At 37.8% G+C, this 21,070-nt stretch overlaps 1 protein-coding gene across 1 annotated transcript; it reads left to right on the forward strand.

Moving 5' to 3' along the window:
* Positions 1–975: 975 nt before the first annotated feature.
* agxt2 (alanine--glyoxylate aminotransferase 2) lies at positions 976–20,046 on the forward strand. Its single transcript, XM_003451538.5, has 14 exons — positions 976–1,152; positions 1,791–1,879; positions 2,058–2,248; positions 4,458–4,581; positions 4,668–4,762; positions 6,054–6,147; positions 6,815–6,908; positions 7,421–7,521; positions 7,780–7,872; positions 9,194–9,326; positions 10,148–10,236; positions 10,337–10,486; positions 18,420–18,518; positions 19,438–20,046. Exons 1-14 carry the CDS (start codon positions 1,056–1,058, stop codon positions 19,537–19,539), a joined length of 1,551 nt encoding a protein of 516 aa, XP_003451586.1. The 5' UTR covers positions 976–1,055; the 3' UTR covers positions 19,540–20,046.
* The last annotated feature ends 1,024 nt before the right edge of the window (positions 20,047–21,070 follow it).

Raw genomic sequence — 21,070 nt, forward strand, 5'->3', positions numbered from 1 at the left:
TGTTACAAAATACTAAAGTGGTTCTGTGTTCTTGTACATCCACTGGTGATCAATAAGACTGGCTGGGGGATAATCAATGATTCTTTAAAAAATTGTTAGAACATGTAAAAAAAATTAATAACATGACAAAACAGGCAACACAAGTGAATTTAAAACGCAAAAAAGAAAAAAGGATAATGAATTTTTTACTTATGCAATCCTCTCACTTTCTGATCAGTTTTTCATTTCAGTTCAATTCTAGGGTTAATTGACCATCTGGCACCAAATCACAAGAACATTCTCCTCAAGGGTAAAGAGCGCACAATATTAAAGAGAAAAAATCAGACGACCACCTATGAGCAAGCACGTGGCAACTGTGGGAAAGAAAAACTCCTTTTTCCTTTCCGAAGTGGCAGCCGTCTGCCTTGCTGTAGGTGCAGGGAAAGAGAAGAGAGCACAGAGAGACAGGACAAAAGACCGTAAATAAGTGTTATTTATCTATTTATTTAAATCTTAACATTTTTGGAGCAATCAATTTTTTTGTACTTTAAAAGAAATCTGAAAATTATTAATTGGTTTTCCTCTGATTTTTTCGGGTTAATAATCATGTTTTTTTGGCTCACTTGTGAACAAAAATGGACTGTTGTGTACACAAATAAAGTACACAACACATTAAGTACATAAAAGGATGAAAAATCTTTATACTGTGTATCCTTTTCACACAATAAAAATGATCCTTCTCTTTTTGTGGACTCGTTTAAAAACCGGTTTAAACCGGTTTTTAAACCAGACTTTTTTGTTGATACTAATTTAGTATATATTCTGTATCTTCTTTGTGCGCATAACTTTGTGAGGTTACTATTTTTTTCCAATAAATTGCTAATCTTAAGGGGGACAAGTTTAGGAATGTGCTGGCACATACTATGACGTTGTGAGCGCGCGAGGGACGTCACCGCCCACTTCAAACACTTTTTTTTTGAGAAAGAAAACCGGGTACCCGCCTTACCTGCTGCTATTTTCTGTCAACACGGTGGAAGAAGAGCACTTGACGTGTACCCCCTCAGTGCCTGCTCACCATGTATAAAGCTATATCGAGTCTAAGCGGACGCTGTGCTGCTTTAACACGAGGGTCCTTCTCAAGGCCCAGTTTGGCCTATTTCCACCGGGCAAGTGGTGAGTTCTCCCTGCTTCAGCTCCAGCTTTTATCTTCACTATATAAGTGTGTTACGCTTTTTGTTTTGTTGCTATTAACTGTTCACAAAACATGACCTGTTTTTGTTTTTGGGTGAGGGGCCTGCTGTGCTGGCATAACTTTATGTAATGTTAACATTTTCCCAGTCAGTATTTCAGTTAATTGATTCACCGATTATGATTTTTTTTTTCTTTTAATAATATCTCAATTTGAAGATCTGTCACAGCCATGCCATTTGTAGATGTCTGCTGGTTTCACAACAAGCAAACAGGCAGCATTGCATCAGTGTGCTGTGAGGTCAAAGGTTATCTTAATGTGGTCCCATCCTGGCTTCAATATTGTTGAAAAGTGTGAATGAAATGAAACCAGTAGCATCAAAAGCAAACACAGTTTAAACCTGATGTGTGTGGGTTTTTTTGTTGATGATTAGTAATTACACTCATTGGGTGTTAAATATTTGGCATTTGTGTCAACAGAAAGATGTTTCACATAATGTCACTGAAATGTCACCCCAAAGCTTTGATCATCCTCTGCCAGATAAAATAGAGAGCTCGATGGTTGTCAACCAGCTGTTCTTTCCTTCTTCTTCTTTTGTTTTTACGCTGCAATTAATTTACAGGAGCATTATGTCAGAAATCAGCCTTCAAGCCTACCTCTACAGACGTGCCAGAGATGCCCCCGTGCAATTTCAATCCAGAAAAATACACGGTAAGAGCAGACTCCTGCTGGTACATTTGGCCTTGCATTATGTAATCGCTTCAGTAATAATAGTACTTAGTTGGTTGAATAAATGAGCACTTCAGCCCAGTAAGTAACAAACCTCGGTCACAAAAAAAATAAACATCCTGTTCTGCAACCCTTATCTTGTGTACTTGTCTCTATCAAGGGTATGTCCAAAGACCGTATGATAGAGATCCGCAGACAGAACTGCAACCCCATGACCATGAAGGTTACTTATTATAAGAAGCCAGTGTTCATCCACCAGGGGTACATGCAGTGGCTGTGGGATGTGGACGGGAGACGATATCTGGATCTGTTTGCTGGTGTGGCAACTGTCAGTGTGGGCCACTGCCATCCGTAAGGTCCTTTACAGTTTGCTGTGCCACACATGGAGAAGTATTTAACAAACACAGGCATCCTATGGATGAAGTAGAGACACTGACATGAGTCGGTTATTGTAACATTTATGCACCACTTTCCACCCAGCATACAATACTATTGTAAGCATGTTTTATTTTAAAATGACGCATTTTTAAACATGCCCATTTTCTTAAGAAAGCATACATTATTTAATAATAACAATTAATAAAATAATTATTTTAAAAAATGTGCTTTAACTTTGTAATGCTCAGAGTTAAAACAATCCAGTTACAGCCGTGGTTATCTTCAAATTTATGCACAATATAAACATTTGATCAAGGGTTTAAGCTGTAACTTGAATTGTAACTTCAAGAATTATTGACACTCACAAAGCAGAAGATAGAAATACAAGTTATCCCAGTGTGTTATCCCAAAGTGTCAAGAACTGGAGTGAGAAGTATCATAAAGGAATTCATAGAAAAAGCCCCACAAAAGAGAAAAAACCTGGCAGGATTGAAAGGTTTTAAAGACTCTGGAAATAAAACTAGTGAGAGATGTGCCTTAAGACCCCAGAACAACTGCTAAGACATGAGTGAATAACCTAAAGAATAAAATCTTAAAGAAGACAATCACTACAAGTAGAGATGCCTTTAAGGCAGACTGAAGTACTCCAGGAGAACCTGGAGAAAGATTATGCAAACTGAACACGCAGCCTGACATGTGTGTTCTTTACAACTCAAAAACACCATCCCCACAGTGAAGCACGGTGGCGGGAGTATTATGCTGTTTGTCTTTCAACACGACAACAACAACCCAAATCAGATGTGGCTCCTGGTGAAGAACTACCTTAAGAGGACCAAAGTAAACGTTATTGACTATTGACCATAAAATCTAGAGGAGGCTGAGCGATTAGTCAAAGAAGAATGGGCTGGGATTTCTCAGGAGATTTGTTGAAAACTACAACAAAGCTGCTGCAGGCTGTTATCCAAGAAGATATGATACATGTTTGACTATTAACATCGGGGGACTAATAGTTTGGAAACCGATAGTTTAGGTTTTTGTTAAATAATTTTGTTTCTATGTGTAAAGTAAAATAATATAAACATCGACAATAAAACAAAGATGTTCGTCTTAAAAATCCCTTGCTCTATTTAACAGATACTCTGGAAATACTGAAAAAAAAATATGGGGCTAATAATTCTGTAAGCCTCTCCAATAAGACCTCAGTCTTTCTAGCATCCCGAGTAGCTTGGTCGTTTTAGAGAATGCCCTACATGTGGTCCCCAACCTTTTTGCGCCACAAACCGGTTTATGTCCGACAATATTTTCACGGACCGCCCTTTAAGGTGTCGCGGATAAATACAACTAAATGAAACCGGTACCGGTACCAAAAAACAAGATTTATTCATAACACACGGGAAAAGACCCAGGGAAACCGAGTTAACGATAAAAACGATTAAAAAAAAATAGCCGAGCCTCAACTCTCATGGCCCAGTATCAATCGGCTCCCAGTCCTTGGCCTGGCAGTTGTCTCCTGGTTTCTCTTTGCCAAGCTAATTTATTGTCTGCTGGACACAATCTGAACATCACTTTTTTTTCCACATGTCAGCACAAAATGTACTCCATAAAAAATCACGAAGCGCTAAAAAAACTCCACATTCTTCATGCCTTTAAAGAACCTATGTAAAGTCCCCAACGTCCTTTCCACCTGATTTTTTCCCTCACTGTTGTACATCTGTTAATGAGTAATGCCTTTAATTAGATTTTTTTTAAATGCTAACATGAGCCGAAGGTAGTTTGTTGGTTCCAGCTGTTTCTAGACATTTTTAATCTTATTTCACACCTGTTGCATTAGACAGCAGCAGCTGGTAATATCAATAATTACTGATTTTTCCCTGCAGAAATGGTCAGTCTGCATCTAACAACAAACGTGTACCGCACTTCAGACAAGTGAGCTATGAAAGTTATAGATTAGACGCTATAGTTTTATAAGCCCAGTTAGCTTGTGAATTCTCTAAAGTAACTATGAAAGCATTGTTCTACGTTGAGAAAGGTTACTGTACAAGAACTGGTGCGAACACTCTGAATGACTGAATCTAACATATTTAGCAAAGTACTTGTTGGAAGTTGCTGAAGTACTTTTCTAATTACTAAATCATCATATTATATTGTCACGAAGAAAATGAAATGGCTTCTTTGTTGACAGGAAAGTAACAGCAGCTGCAGAGCAGCAGCTGAAGAAACTGTGGCATACAACTAACATCTATGTTTATCCAACGCTTCATGAGTATTGTGAAAAACTAGCCTCCCACTTCCCAGATCCGCTAAAGGTAAGATATTGAGTTTTTCATTGAATTAGCTGTCATCATGGGCTGATGCTGTCATTAAACAGTGTGCTGGTCTGTTCTCTGTCCAGGTGATATATCTGACAAACAGTGGCTCGGAAGCCAATGACCTGGCAATTTTGATGGCTCGTCTCCACACAGGCAACTACGATATAATTAGTTTAAGGTCTAAATTTTTCCTTCTTTCTATGAATACCAAATCTATCCCACTCACCTCCTGATGAAAGAAAATTGTAAATTATGTAGAAATGTTTGATTTTTGGCAACTTTGGTTACTAACCTGTTAACAGACAAAAATTCATAGCCATTGTTTACTACGAGGCAGGGTCAACATACCCAGTATAATCAGCCTAATCAATCTCATGAAGGTGGTTATTGACCCAGAGTTTCGCATGAAGGGGGTGGTGTTGAAGCGAATGACCAATCACAAACAGGGATGGGTCTACTGACAGTGTAGCAGCTGATTTTTACAAAAGAAGATAAAACTGACATGATTGGAAATATTAAGGAGGTTAAACATGTAATACAAACTAAAATAAACACAGCAGCTGCAGAAAGAGCAGAAGTGTGAGTGGCTATACTAGAAAGTAGTGTAGTATTATAAATGCTGTATGAATGTGTTTTATGCCCTTCTGCATATCTTGATTGCAATAAGTGTTTATTTGAGTTACTGACCTCTGGCATCAACGATGCATTTTCACCAAGAGAACTGCCGCTCACTGGTTATTTTCTTTTTTTTTTCTGCAGAGTAGATCAACAGTTTCTGAAATATTTAAACCCGCCCATGTGGCACCAACAACCACCCCATGTTAGAAGTCACGTTTCCTTATGATTCTGATGCTCAGATTGAAGTCACGCTGTCTGCACGCTTATCAGTGGAGTTACGGGAATACCTAACAAAGTGGCTAGGGAGATGCAAGGTTTCAAGGGATCTTTAAGACTTAAAAATGATTTTAAATTGTTTGCAGCCAACAGAAAAATGCAGGAATAGGACTGCTTCGGAGCTGCCATATTTCTCACAGGTGCTCCCAAGGAAACAACAAAGGCTTAAGACATTTATAAAAACCTTTTTGTAGCCACACACAGCGGTCGAAGGCAACCTTCAGCAATGCTGCCGCTATTTTCCAGAGAACTGTCAGTAGGGGCTGATTTATATTTGTTGATCTAGTTAGACGTGAAATATAAGTTGTCATGATGCCACACCTTTGTAACATTGAAATTACTCAGGTTGAAGCAGCTTTGCTAATCCTATAATCTTGTTTCGTACTACCGGCCTCGGGTTTTTGTTTGTTTTATTGTCTTACTGTTTTTACTATTGTCCTTTTTCTGCTATTAATTCATGTTATTTTATCTGATTGGAGGCACTGAAAAGAGAAGCACAGAGTTAAAGTAAATCATGAAAAACAACGTTGAGGATTGCGGTATTGTTGCCAGTAATGTGTATTTTTGTCTTCTAGAGGGTCATATCATGGTGGCAGTCCACAGACCATTGGCCTCACTTCCAATGCAGCATATAAATACCCTGTTGCCAGTGGTTTTGGCTGCACAAATGTAGGTACTACAAGAAGACAGCAAAAAACCCCAAAACTTTGTTGTATCTGAAAACTGGAAGCTTTCCCATTCAGTGCATAGACACACATATAAACAAGAGTGACAAATTAAAGAAAAAAACTGCAATAAAACACTGGCATTAATTCTTGAAAATCTTTTCAACTTTTAATCTAACATTACTCACAAAAAGATATTACCTCATATGCAAATCTCCTTGTTGTTCAGTTGGGTTGAGTACTGATGACTCCAAAGGCAGTGAGTCAAAATTTTTTAATTTTTAACTCTAAGCAAACTTTTCAGTGATCCCTGGTGCCCTATGGATAGTGGGTGTTGTCCATCTGGATGAATCCAGTCTCAGCAGAAAACATTTGATCGAGATAAACATGATTTAGAAACATTAACAAAGTAAACTTGTAGGTGGCATCTGGTTAATAATTGGCTTAAAGTGACACATTTAAGGCTGAAATGTATTAAAGGTAATATTCTTTCACTGAATGTGTTTGCATTATTTAAACTAATTCATTTGCACATTTTATATCTACTTAATTAAATATAATTCTAAAATGGGCTGAAGGCGACCGATGCATTCGCAGCAATAAAGTTTGGTGATCCTTTATTTGTGCTGTTAAACTGAAATAAGAAGACCTGATTTCTGTCCAATGAACAGACCATGTGTCCCGATGTGTTCAGAGGGCCTTGGGGAGGAAGCCACTGCAGAGACTCCCCCGTTCAGACCATCAGAGAGTGCACTTGTGCCCAAGGTACACAAACATGTGCACTTGTGGCTCAGTGCCAATGCACCTGTTCTGTTCTAATAAACAGAATAAAAGAGGGAGATGTTTTTAATTTTTTTTTATAATAATCTGTCTGTATCCAGGTGAAAAAAGGAGATGTGTTTGGGGGGGGCTTTGTTTTGCATAGGTCATTATTGATTGAAACATGCATTTAAACAAAATTATATACTTTCATTTTTGTAATTTTCTGTTTTCCTTTTGAGTTGCGATTCACTTCTTTCATAATACAGAGTAGGGCAGATTACTTATAACCCCCAAAACAAGGCAGCTGTTGAGTATTTACTTCTTTTAATGTTTTACCACTTTCAGGAATGTTAATTATAACCTGTCTCTACTAGACCACTTGAAAATGGTCCCATTGTCAGCACAATTTCATGGATTTTTGCACAAACCAAACATCTGTCACAGCAAAATAGTATCTGAATCAGCCAACCATCTAAACTGACAAGAAAGTTTTTTGTGTTGTTCCCCCTCCACAGGTCACTGCATGGCAAATCAACAGTACATTGCACAATTGAAAGAGACATTTGCTACAAGTGTCCCAAATAAAATAGCTGCTTTCTTTGGAGAGCCGATTCAGGTACTTTATTCAGTTGTAGAGTATATTATAAATTATATATTTCTATATAATTCTCCTATCCATGTCTGTTTCTTTAAATATTTCCTTTTTTCTTTTTAGGTTAAACACGTGGTTACACTGAATGGATTCTGATTTAATTTAGAACAGGCCTTTGTGATCATACTGTCCATGTTTGTTGTTTTACCTTGTTCAGAATGGTCGCTGTGTTTGTGTTAATTAAGATGTGACAGTGGGATGTGCACGTGTGTGTTTATACAGGGAGTGGGAGGAGCTGTGCAGTATCCTAAAAACTACCTTAAGGAGGCTTACAAACTTGTAAGAGAGCAAGGAGGAATCTGCGTTGCTGACGAGGTTAGGTGCAAATGTTAAATAGGTTTTCTAATTAAAAGTTTTAGCTACATTGTTTTGTTTGGGTTAGTTTTTTGTTTGTTTTTTAAATTCTTTAAAACAAAATCTTTAAGCCTGCCACAGCTTATTCGAAAGTGGAGATTAAGCACATTGGTACATGTGCTGCCACACGTGTTGAATCTGCTGTGTTACTTCCATTTAAATAAAGTGCTTTATGGTAAAGCATTGTTATAAAATATTCCTAAATGCATTAAAAAATAAGAAAGTAACTGCCAATCACTCATAAGCTACCAAGTCAGTGGGCATAAACAGTATGTTTGCACATCTGTGCCTCAACCACACATACTAGTTTTACACACAAATGCAGGAGTAGGTGGATTTAGTCTGATAAACTTTGTTTAGAAAAACCTGTTCTCATAGGAAAACTTTTGAGTAGTCTGTTTCAATACAACAACCAAACACAACAGAAAACCAAAAGTATGATACACAATATTGATCATGTCCTGCAATAGACTGAAGAACAAATGGGAACAAAATAGATCGACTGATACTGAAGACCTGATCATATTTCAGTTTTTCGTTCCTAATATTAAAAATCAATTGGATTTTATTGAAATAGTGGCAGATCAATTTTGTGCTAAGATCAGGCAGTCCGGCACCTGTTTCCTTTCTTTTATTCTGCTCTTTTTTTCTGCATCATTTTTTATGTCAAACTGTCCATGTCAAACTGTTTATGGCAAATGTACCATTTGACACAAAACTTACCACCTTAGCTACCCCAGCCCTGGATTTTTTCCTTCAGTCTTGAGGAAATTCAATGAGGAAGTGGGCGTTATTGTTTCACTTTCTTCAGTTGTAAAATTCTCCTGTTTTTTCACTATTGCAGTGCATTTCTGTCTCCAAAAACAACAAATTACTTTGTGTGTGCACTTAGTTTGTATGTACTCTAAGACCATTTCAACGCACATATGTCAGTATGTACCTTATCTCCTCTCTGACAGGTAAGCCAGTCTGAATGAAACTGTGCAATAATTTAACAGTCACCAAAATGTATGTCTGTGACAGTATTTTGTTCGAGTCACCACTGAATATGGAAGGAAGACAAAGGTGCTGCAGGCTAGGATTAGTGAATGAGACTCAGCGTTTGAAGGGAGATGTGTTATTATCTTGATTAAATTACAGATTCCTACAACACCCCCAATAGGTATTAAATTCTTATGAACACTTATGTGTTTTTTTCTTTGTGTTTCCATTACTGTAGCACTCCTAAAAGGGGGAAAAATAAATAAATAAATCACTTAATCATCTGTTTTTCACCTGGCAGGTCCAGACTGGATTTGGACGAACAGGAAGCCACTTTTGGGGTTTCCAAGGCCACGATGTCATTCCTGATATGGTTACAATGGCGAAGGGCATTGGCAATGGATTCCCGATGGGAGCTGTTGTTACAACACCAGGTGAGAATATGCTCGAGTGTTTGAAGATCTGCTTGTATACTCAAGGAACATAAACAAATACATTTAATTACACTATACATTATTTTCACTACTAAACTGGCAAAATGTAACTGGCCGTGGTGAGACAGCATCTGTCTCTTTCTGCCAGGTAGCGACGGAGCTTTTTGGATGTGAAGACTCAACAATTTAATATGTATTTATAGATTATCAAAAAAAAACAAGGACACCATAAAAGCTTATTTTTTTTATTTATTAATTACTTTATCCTTCTCAAGCAACAAGCAGACCAGAATTTTTTTTTATTTTATTTTTTTACTGAAATTGTGAGTGAATGAAATAATCGACTCTCCAGTTGTGACTCACCACTTCAGCCAAGCTCTCAGCAAGAAATTGAGGAAATAGACAAGGAGGAAAAAATAGTTCCGCATTGAATACCTAAGACATAGATTGATTAGAAGAAAAGCTTCTAGTACTTGTTCCATTAGCACAATGCTGCTGGAGCCCTGGGAGACTTGTACTGTTGGATTATTAATGCTTTGAGCCTCAATGTGAGCCTCTCTTTGTTTATCATATAGTAGCTGTCTGACTGAGGTGTTACCTTGAAAAGTACCATCAGACTTCCATTTTCATCCGTTTTAGATTGTTAGTGTTAAACAATACTGAAAGACCTAGCATCATGTTGATAAAGAGTTCAACATGAATTCATTTTTCACAAAAGTATTTTACGTATCTTGTATTTTGAGATGTAATGTAAACGGAGCAGTCGCTGGAAGTTTGAATTTGTTTTTTCATTTTTTGTTGTTTTGTTTTGTTTGTCTTAGAAATTGCAGCCTCCTTTTCCAAGGGGCTTCACTTCAACACCTTTGGGGGAAATCCTTTGGCTTGTGCTGTTGCTTCATCGGTGCTTGATGTAGGAATTCTTTAACCTTTTCTCAATGAAGCCTGTTCAAAATAACAGTGACAGCAGCGACACTAAAATACAGAAAAACAACTGCATTTTTCCTTAACAGACCATCAGAGAGGACGACACCCAGCAGAACAGCCTTCGTGTGGGCACCTATCTGATAACAGAGCTCGCGAAACTCAGAGACAAGTATGAGATCATCGGTGATGTCCGTGGAAAAGGCCTGCAGATCGGTGTGGAAATGGTCCGAGACAAGGTGCAGTGACCCATTCTATTCATATGTTTATACAATACATATTTGCATTGTGTCTCCCTGGGGCCATTGCCCAGCAGTGCCCCAGTTAACCGTTAGCTGCAGCACTTGTGCCAGTCTGACAGTATTGTGGCTGCAGTGCATGCACTTTTTTTTATTTTCCTTTAATATTTGAAAGAATTGAACAAAGAAAAGAAATAATACAGACTCTACAGCCAGAAAAAAATTGCTTGTAAAAAGATGTATTGTGATGCACAGACAGACCAGAGCAGAGCTGTGTTTGCAGCTCTGTACATGCAGTGGGTGAGAAAAGAGAGGAAGCAGGGAGCTTATTTCCCATTTTACAGCCTATACAAGCAAAAGAAGTTAATGTTGTTCACACACAGCAAAGAACACAGGTGGGTGGGTATCAGCTGTTCAGGAAAAATCGTTTACAGTTGTAACGCCTGGTTCTCAGTGCCTTCTTTTCAATCATCCTATAGGTTTTTTCACACTGTTTTTTTAACATGTAAAACTGCTAGCAGCAAGAGTACATGTATTAGCTAAAAAAATAATATTGTTAATCCTCTTGCTTTGTCTCACTGGGGAATCAACAGGCCATTCAGGCTACTGGAGCTTGCAATACAGTGGCAGAAACTCTGCTCACTGTTGCCCTGGAGCTGACTCTTCTATTTCAGTGACTTCATTTTTGAGAGAATTTGTGATTTCTGCTTGGAAAATATCTTGCTGTTGATGTGTTGTTAATGGTGTCATTTTGAGCAGCGTTTCTCTTCGCCAGCACTGTTCGTTTGTGCTTTGCAGGTGGCGTCAAAGGGCTGTAATGTGGAAATTGAATTTTAGTGTATGAAAGTGATACATTTTGATAGATAGAAGCCCTTTATTTGTCACGTGCATATGCAGTGAAATTGGACTGCAAGGAAATTTTGGCTCCCTATCGTGAGCAGCTCGTTAGTTCCGATTCTGTTTTCGGCCTTTCGGGATTGGAGGACGGACACCACGGTTTCTAGCTGAAAAAACAAACAGCGAGAAATCAGCAGGTATTTCCATGACTTAATTTAAATGATTGGTAGTTCAGAATAACACCACTGTCTCTAATCAGCACAAGTGTGATGTCGAAGGTCCATCAAACCGTAGCACTGCTGTACAGTCAGTGGACCAATTGATTTTTTTCCCCATCAAACACATGCAACAAAATTAAACTATGCACACAGTTCAGAAAACGTGAAGCACATAAATGGATTGACAGCATGGCTCAAAACTGCTAAATTCTAAGGACGTTAGTAGTGATACGTATGTGCTTTTATGCCCCCCCCCACCACCACCACCACTGCAGTTACAGCGGCGCCCCTCTATCGTCCGAACTAGCTAGCAGCGTCGTGGTGCCCTTCTTTATTTTGCCCCATGTAGATAGCAACGTTTGTTTCAACAAAAGGTTTATTGATTGAAATTCCTCAGCAAAGGCAAAAGCCCTCAGGTGCATCATTTATATGTTGGGACCCCCAGACACAGCGGCGCCCTCTATTGTTTTTGGAAACACCCGCCCACATAAAATGATCCTCAGTGCTTTAGAGTCGCGGCATTTCGGTGTCAGGACACGCTACGGAGCAGAGCATTTCTTCCGGTCAACAAGACTAACAGAGTTCTTTTTAACATGGCCTTCATAAATGGTAAGTAAAACCAGACTATTACTGTATTTTATAAATGTGTATCATAGGATATTATAGGATATTCAATCTATTTTCTTGTCTAAAACAAAAGCCTGATTTTTAGAAGCGCGTGAGAACGGCGCAGGATACGTTTCTGCAGAAACACCCGATTTTATAGGTCAAAGGAGTCCTCTAACAAGCACAAGGTGTGTACAGGATTATGGATGTTTAAATACATGTTTCTTTTTGTTTTGTTTTTAAATTATGTATTAGCTGGGTTTTTCTCCAATTTGCATCCAGGATTAATAAACTGACCAGAAAAACATTCAGACTCTGCGATCACAAGACCAAACCTTACGCCAGGTTTGTATACAAATGTCTGTATACATGTTTCGGAATTTAAAAAAGGTTTAAATAATTACAAATGTTCTATTGCCCACCATTTTTATACCTACAGGCCTGAGACAGAGCACGATGCGTGTGGAGAATAACACAGGCCATACGGTGAGTATACTCATAAAGAAAAAAAGACACGTGTATATTCTGTTTTGAAACGACACAGTGCGAATATATAATGTTTTAACACATATCTATCTGTACAGCCAGCACAGCACCCTTTCGCATGATGAGGATGATGATGAGCCCGTGTCATTTCTGAAATATTTACGTCATATAGAACTGCCAGAAGAACAAGACCAAGAACAAGCAACCGCAATACAGCCTCTGTGTGACAGTGGAGAGCCAAACCCATTTTTTTCTAACATCTACGGAAGTAGGGCTATGTGGCACACAGCAAGTAGCATTCTCTGATGTTAGCAGATTTGAGAAACACTTAAACATCAAGATTGTAATCTATTATCACGCTGCAGGGCGTAAATGCCTGCATTGTTTTTTCACACATGATGAGCCAAACCGAAACATGCTTATTTTGTATCTGCACATTGGGCATTACCATGAGCATACTGATTGACAAACCCACAGCTTTTCTCGGGTCAGCCTATGCGTGTAATTTCTGTTACAACACATATGAAGCACCACTATACCAGAACCCATGCAGTGCTTCATATTATCACAAGGGACCATGTTGTGTTTTATTTCTGGTAATTTGTGTTGTTGGTAACATTGTTGTTATTTGCAGATGTGGTTACAGTCGCTGCATTTCATGTTGGGTCCCCTGTGCTGATGACAGAGTGTGAAACATACGTTACATCTGTATTTACAGCTGTGGTATAGTGGTGCTTCATATGTGTTGTAACAGAAATTACACACATAGGCTGACCCGAGAAAAGCTGTTGGTTTTCCAATCAGTATGCTCATGGTAATGCCCAATGTGCAGATACAAAATAAGCGTGTTTCGGTTTGGCTCATCATGTGTGAAAAAACAATGCAGGCGTTTATGCCCTGCAGCGTTATAATAGATTACAATCTTGACGTTTAAGTGTTTCTCAAATCTGCTAACATCAGAGAATGCTACTTGCTGTGTGCCACATAGAGCTACTTCTGTAGATGTTAGAAAAAAATGGGTTTGGCTCTCCACTGTCACACAGAGGCTGTATTGTGGTTGCTTGTTCTTGGTCTTGTTCTTCTGGCAGTTCTATATGACGTAAATATTCCAGAAATGACACGGGCTCGTCATTGTCCTCATCATGCGAAGGGGTGCTGTGCTGGCTGTACACCTAGACATGTGTTAAAACATTATATATACGCACTGTGTCGTTTCAAAACAGAATATACACGTGTCTTTTTTTCTTTATGAGTATACTCAGCGTTTGGCCTGTGTTATTCCGGATGGGCCCAGTTCTCCACACGCATCGTGCTCTGTCTCAGGCCTGTAGGTATAAAAATGGTGGGCAATAGAACATTTGTAATTATTTAAACCTTTTTTAAATTCCGAAACATGTATACAGACATTCGTATACAAACCTGGCGTAAGGTTTGGTCTTGTGATCGCAGAGTCTGAATGTTTTTTTGGTCAGTTTATTAATCCTGGATGCAAATCGGAGAAAAAGCCCAGTTAATACATAATTTAAAAACAAAACAAAAAGAAACATGTATTTAAACAGCCATAATCCTGTACACACCTTGTGCTTGTTAGAGGACTCCTTTGACCTATAAAATCGGGTGTTTCTGAAGAAACGTATCCTGCGCCGTTCTCACGCGCTTCTAAAAATCAGGCTTTTGTTTTAGAAAAGAAAATAGATTGAATATCCTATAATATCCTATGATACACATTTATAAAATACAGTAATAGTCTGGTTTTACTTACCATTTATGAAGGCCATGTTAAAAAGCACATATGTATTACTACTGACATTTCCACCTGTTTTGCTCAGATGTCATTCTAAATCAAACTCTTGCAAATCTCTGAACACAAAGTGCATCATTCAGCACACTTTCTTTCACCTGTAGGAACACTGGCCTTCAAAATGCAACACACTGATTTAGAAATTGGTCCAACTCTTTTTGCACCTTTGCAAACTCAACTGTAAGAACAATTTAATCATGTGTCAGAGTATAAAAGAGGCTTTGAGTCATTTCTTCAAGAGTTAGGCAAGAAGCTGAAACAGGAAGAACAAAGAGGAAGAGTGAGGGGGGGTCTGTGAGGTAGCAGCAGTTTTTTTGTCAGTTCAGCTGAACACGTTGTATTGCAGTAATACACATATATTTCTTACCCTTTGGGATCTGTGTAGGGTTTCTCATTGTACTTACATTACATGGTGAAATTAGTAAATTTGCTTAATATATACATTAAATAGGTAATTTTTTTATTATTCTTTTTCTTTTTTCTTTTTTGCATATAGGTGCACAAAATCATTTGAATACGTAGCATGACTTCACCAAACCAAAACATGCATGAGCACTTTTCATGGTACTGTTTTATATTTATCACATCAGTGTTTATATGATGGTCTGCGAGAACACATCAGGTAATATCTGTGTGAATTGTTTTTGTGGAAGGAACCCGTTTTGAGAAGAGAGGACGTGTTTTTGTTTTTTTGAGCGCTGTTTTTTATTTCGCAAGAGATGTGTGGGGTTTTGACAAAAGCAGCAAACTCTTTGTTTGTGTTTGAAGTTTTGAGAAACTGAGTCACAGTTTCTGGAATGAACCACATGGATAAACATTAAGAGAAAAAGTGTAATGAGAAATGAAGTGGGTGAACTTTTCATTCCAAATATAAAAACATAGTGAAAATTTTATTTATTTAATTATTTTTTGCTGCCGTCTTTATTCATTTATTTATTTTTTTATCTGTGTACCAACCATCTAGTTAAATATTTTTTTCTTTTGCAACATGGCTGCAGGTTGTGAACCATATTTAGTCACTCAGTGTCTGTCTTCTCAACATACATAATTCAAGGTTAAACAAATGAATTCAAATCCATTCACTAATTTGAAAGCTGAAAAGAATTCCTGTCTGTATGCTCTATCAGAGGGTTTGTCATAGACATTTGTGTCCTTACTTTGGTACGTTGTCATGAGCTGTTGTGTGAAGCAAGCAGAGTTAGGACCCAACTGTAGGACTCAGAAACTGGACTAAACTTAAAGGCAACTTTATTGCTGGACTTCCGAGAAACAGAATACAGGAAATTTAATTCTTCAGAGACTAGGACCCTGAAAAGAAAATACTGGACATGCAGAACACAGCTAGAGGGGAGATTGCCCTCAGAAACTAAAGAAAACTGAAGACTTAATTAGACACATGAGATAAGGGCAGAGTGAAAACGAGTGTGGAACACAGCTGAACAGAATACACTAACAAACCAAGGGAAGCAATGCGGAGCGTCACACACACAGGATGAGGGACTATTAAAGCAAAACAGAAAACATGGAATAGGTAAAGAAATGCAGAGACATGACTGAATAGGGGATACAAGACTCAACAGGTAGACCATACAACCACAGAGACAGACAGACACATGTTAAATTTATTTTAAAATTCTAGTCTTATACCATATACTGTGATTATTAGACCACGTTAGAAAGAAGGAAATAAATTTTTTTTACAAATCTGTAAAAAACTTGCTTAAAACTAAAAATTATATTAGTTATTCAACAAACAACTACTACATAGTCCTTACTTACATATAATAACCAAAAGACGTAATACGCCCTTAGGCACTGAGCAGCTTGCATTCTTGCTGGCGTTGTCAAAGTGCAGTTTGACAGGCTCTTTTGATATTGACTTTCAGATAGTTTCTAACTAGTCCCAGAGACCTGCTTTGAATTAACCTTTTGTGGAGTCTGTCTTTGAGTACATTGTAGGCTTTGATTTGGCCACTCCATCAGTTCCAGTACTTCCTTTTTCCTGTTTCTTGGTCAAAGAGTCCTTGCACAGCTTTGAAGAGTGTTTGGGATCATCTTTTGTTGGTATATAAACCCACAACCAATCGGTTTCAGTCCAGAAGGGATTCCGGGATGTTGAGGTAGATCTTGTTTGTGATTCACTAATGTCAGGGTTCCTGGGTGGTTCACCCAGTGTTTTCAGTTTGTTCATGTTCAGTTTATTTTGTCACTCGTTCTCATTTCCTGTTTTGCTGTTCCAGTTACTTCCATGTGTCATTAGTCAGATTAAGCTCAGCTGTTCACTCACTGGTCTCTAATCACTAATCATTCAGCCTGTGTATTTAAGTTCTTCAGTTTCATCAGTTCAGTGTTTTGTCATTGTTGTTGTCGTTGCTGTGTGTGCTTTCAGCTCAGTCAGCCATTCAGTCATTCAGCCAGTCTTTCAGTCGTCTAGTCAGTCTGCCATCTCATGTTCTGTTCATTCCTCCGTTGTCTAATATGAATCACCAGTCCTCACCTACCTGCGATTCCTGCGTTTGGGTTCTCTCTTCCTCTCATCCACACACACCCCTTGACAACTAATTTGCCTGTGGCATTCTCAGAACCTCGTGCCATAATGGAATCTGCACTGTGGGTGCAATGGATCTGGCATCAAAACATTTGCTAGTTTTTCTGCAAATGTAAAAATGACAATGTTGACCAAAAAGTTCAAACTTGGATTTCTGTGTCTAGACTTCCTTCTTCCAGTCATTTGCAGCTCAGTGTTTGTGCTTCCTGGCAATTCTGAGGTGTTCTGAGATGTTTGGAAGTCTGAATAAGGTCTTATTAACAGCTATTCTTCCCTTTAAGCCTTACTCATTGAGTCCTTTGCTTGTGGTCATACTGGAGCACCTCTCAGACTCTGATTTAGAAGCTTATCTCTGTCTGAAGATCAGCAGTGGTCTTCTTTCTGTCTCTAGTAATTAAAACCTTGAGGTGTCTGACATCTGCTTCAGTCAGCTTTTGTTTTCTGATTTTGTTTTCCGCCTCCAAAGCACACTTGATCGCTCTGTGAGAACACTTTATGTCTTGCCCTATTTGTCTCAAAGACCATGCAGCATCACAGAGTGTTTTCATACAAATGCTTTCCTTTTCAGCGGGTTCTCAGCGGTTTACCATTTTAAACAATAATGATTTCAGGTTTTCAATACCTAAATTTGACCTGGCACACTGGCAGTCAGAAATTAATTAAGCATAACATCCAACCACTAAAAACTACTATTTTGCTCAGGAATCCAAGTAAATAACTGTAATTTGGCATCTTAATCAAAAAATAATAATTTTCTTGATTATTTTTCTCTTTTTTAAATAAAGCTATAAAATTGAAAATTGGTGGATAAAAACAATTATTATATGTTAACATTAAAAATATAATTCTGGTTAAAGCGCTTGCACATACTGGTGGATTAACTTTTACAGAAACATTTAAAAAAAGATTTTTGGTAAGTACTTATACTGTTAATTTAGGACAGATGTGACATATACTATTTTTTTTACATGTAATGTTTAGTGTTTAAGTAAAGAGAAGAAAGAATGCTTTTTCCTTTTGACTCGATAATGTTTCTATATGTGGCTCAGCCTTTAAAAGTGGAAGTGAATACGTTTAAAAAATGTTAGTAACCAAAGAATTTACTGTTGACTGTTGGATTATGGATACAAAGAATAAAGAACAATGTTTTCTGTCCTTATTTTAAAGAATAAAGAATGTTACGTATGGAATATTTACAGTGAAGGTTTGAAAAACGTCCGTTTTGTCAGTCCTCTCTGTATGGGTACTGTCACACACCACATCTCATACAATTTATCAGTGATGCACCATTTTTTCCAGGCAAATATTTATTTCTCCTTCTATGTTTAAAGTGATTTAGGACTAGCCATTTGGTAAAATTATCCTGGTAATTGAGCTGGGTAAATTACTGTGCTTACCAAAACATCCACCCACATCCGTTTTGTCTGTTATGTGTAGGCCAGCCGAGATCCGCTACCCCCTGAGGCAATGGCTGAGATTTTTGAGGATGTCAAGGACATGGGAGTCCTGATTGGGAAAGGAGCAATATATGGACAGGTAATTTCACTCACCCTCTATCCTTCTGTATACTCATTTTTGTGCTAGACTGCAGTGTGGCATCGATACATGCTGTGTCTTCAGCACAAACCTAGTTGTTTTCTACAATTCAAGCACACTTGTCATTTTGCTTACTTTCTTTTTTACCTTGGATCTAAAATAGACGTCTGAGCAGTAGCTCACTTTGATAATACATTTAATTACAGAAAATATTGGTTTGGGAATTCTTCATTTCTCTATCTGTAATTGTGCCTCCAGCTCTGCTCATCATACATTATTGAGACATTGTGATGTCAACTCTGCTATTTAGTTCTTCTATTTATGGCTTTAGAAAACAACATGCTGCAGGTATTTTTTGTGGTAGCAGAACACTGATTATTTTCATAAAGGAGAAAGAATCATGATGTTTTAATAGTCCAGAACCCTGCAGGACCCTGTTTGCACTTCTTAACTTGATGTTAACTGAAAAAGAGAAATTGCTGTGTATAAGCCATTTGGTTCACCTAAAATGTATTTTTATATCTAAAGTATTGGGACAATTTCTAATGTTTTTCTTTCAGAGAAAAGCACATTGGCTTCCTTCTAATTGCAAACACCATTACAATGAGCAGAGAACGAATGATGATTTTAGAGGAACATTTGCACAGGCATATAGAAGCCCATTGTGTTACCTAACATAAGTTTATTACAGGGCCTCTGTGAGATCAGTGATAGCCTCAAAATGGCCAAAGTATTTTTTTCTTTTCTGTATGCCCCCCACCCCCCAAATGATGGATAATTCAATACAACGGTGTCTACTGTTCCAAACCTATAACATTATTATGAGTGGATGAGTGAAATAGTCTTGTGTTTTCCTGTTAACAGTGTAAGTCATTGATCCTACATAATCTCTGTTGTTCTGCTTGTATCACTCTTTTAGACCTTCCGCATCAAACCGCCCATGTGCATCACAAAGGAAGATGCTGATTTCTTCGTGGCAGTCTTTGACAAGTCTGTCCGCAACTACATGGAAAAAAGATAAAAACCTGGAAAAGGTCAGACGGATTGCTTCGTGTTAAAGAGACCCTGGTCAGCCAGAGATGACCTTTTTCAATATAAAGAGTAAAAGTCTCAGTATTAATCTTAATAACCTCATTACCTCTGTTTTTACCTTTGTATAGTGATTAAGAAGATGACATTTTCTAATTATGTGTAACGATTTTGTTATAACAAAGACTTCAAACACCGCACTGTTAAAATTGATAACTAACTTTTAGTTCATTTTGCTCTTTTAGATCTGCTAAATGTGTACGATCATTTATAAAGGGATGCTTTGCTTATTACTTATGATACTACAGTAATAATGAAAGCTAGAAACCAAATCTGACCAATTTTAATCTGGTTATTAAGCAAGTTATACTTAATCATCTTACTAGGGATGTAGATGTTTTCTTCTGACAGTGGATTTATTATCTTGTTATCAGTGTAAATAAATGGATAAAATCCAATTTCCACAGACCAATAAAACGTGATATTCTGGAAACAGTAACATAGTGTCCAGCTGTTTTCATTGCAAGCATACAAGTGAAATAACTGTTAATGTTCACTGAATCACTGTGAGGAGCATTATGATTCCATGTAACACTGCTGCACTCTGCAAACTGGAATACTGCTGTAATTTCAAAAACTTATTCTACTGTGACGCACTCATGTTTATATAACAGTTTCAGTCTTACTGACCACTCAAAGTGTTTTAGACCATACATGTGTACAGTGCTTTCAAGCACTTTATACTTTTCTTACTTAAAACACTTTATCTACCTCACATCCTGAGCCAATTTAGAGTCACCAATTAACCCAACATGCATGTCCTTGGACTGTGAGAGGAAGCTAGAGTATGCAAAGGAACCTCACACAGGAAGCCAGGGTTTGGACCGCCAAGGTAACATATATATATATAGCGTCCTCTCTGCAGTCAGTTGTGACTTAAAACTGTTGTGTTACAGAGGAGAGAATATGCTGCAACTTAATCCCATAACAGAAAGTGATCACAGTCCCTAAAGCCATGCTTCTGTATGCACCATTATGAAAACAACTGATTCCTCAGCGGATGCCTGTAAAGGCTATATGGCATCTAATGCTTGGAAATATACAAAAAAAAAGAAAAGGACCGTTAAAAAGCAGGCAAATGTTACGAGCAATGACATCCAGGGAAACAAAAATCTATCAATCTATCTATCTATCTATCTATCTATCTATCTATCTATCTATCTATCTAAATCATCCTTTAAAAAATGGATTGTACACCGTAATATGGACTGCAGGAGAAAAAAAAAAACAAGTACTGAATTTTGGAATTAAAAAAAAAAATCTGTCCATCCTAGCCAAAATGCTTTGAATAGACAACATACAGGGTACTAATGCTGCAGTAAGTCCAACTGAGTCTTCTGAACTCTCACCTCCACATACTGTGCTCAACCTGTAATTTATCCTTGAATGCAATGTGTGGTGAGAAGCTCTTAGCTGAGAATTAGGGTTCACATATTGAAGAGCTGTGACTTTCAAAATGTAAA

Source organism: Oreochromis niloticus, linkage group LG7, assembly GCF_001858045.2.
Source record: "Oreochromis niloticus isolate F11D_XX linkage group LG7, O_niloticus_UMD_NMBU, whole genome shotgun sequence".
In the NCBI taxonomy this organism is placed as follows: Eukaryota; Metazoa; Chordata; class Actinopteri; order Cichliformes; family Cichlidae; genus Oreochromis; species Oreochromis niloticus.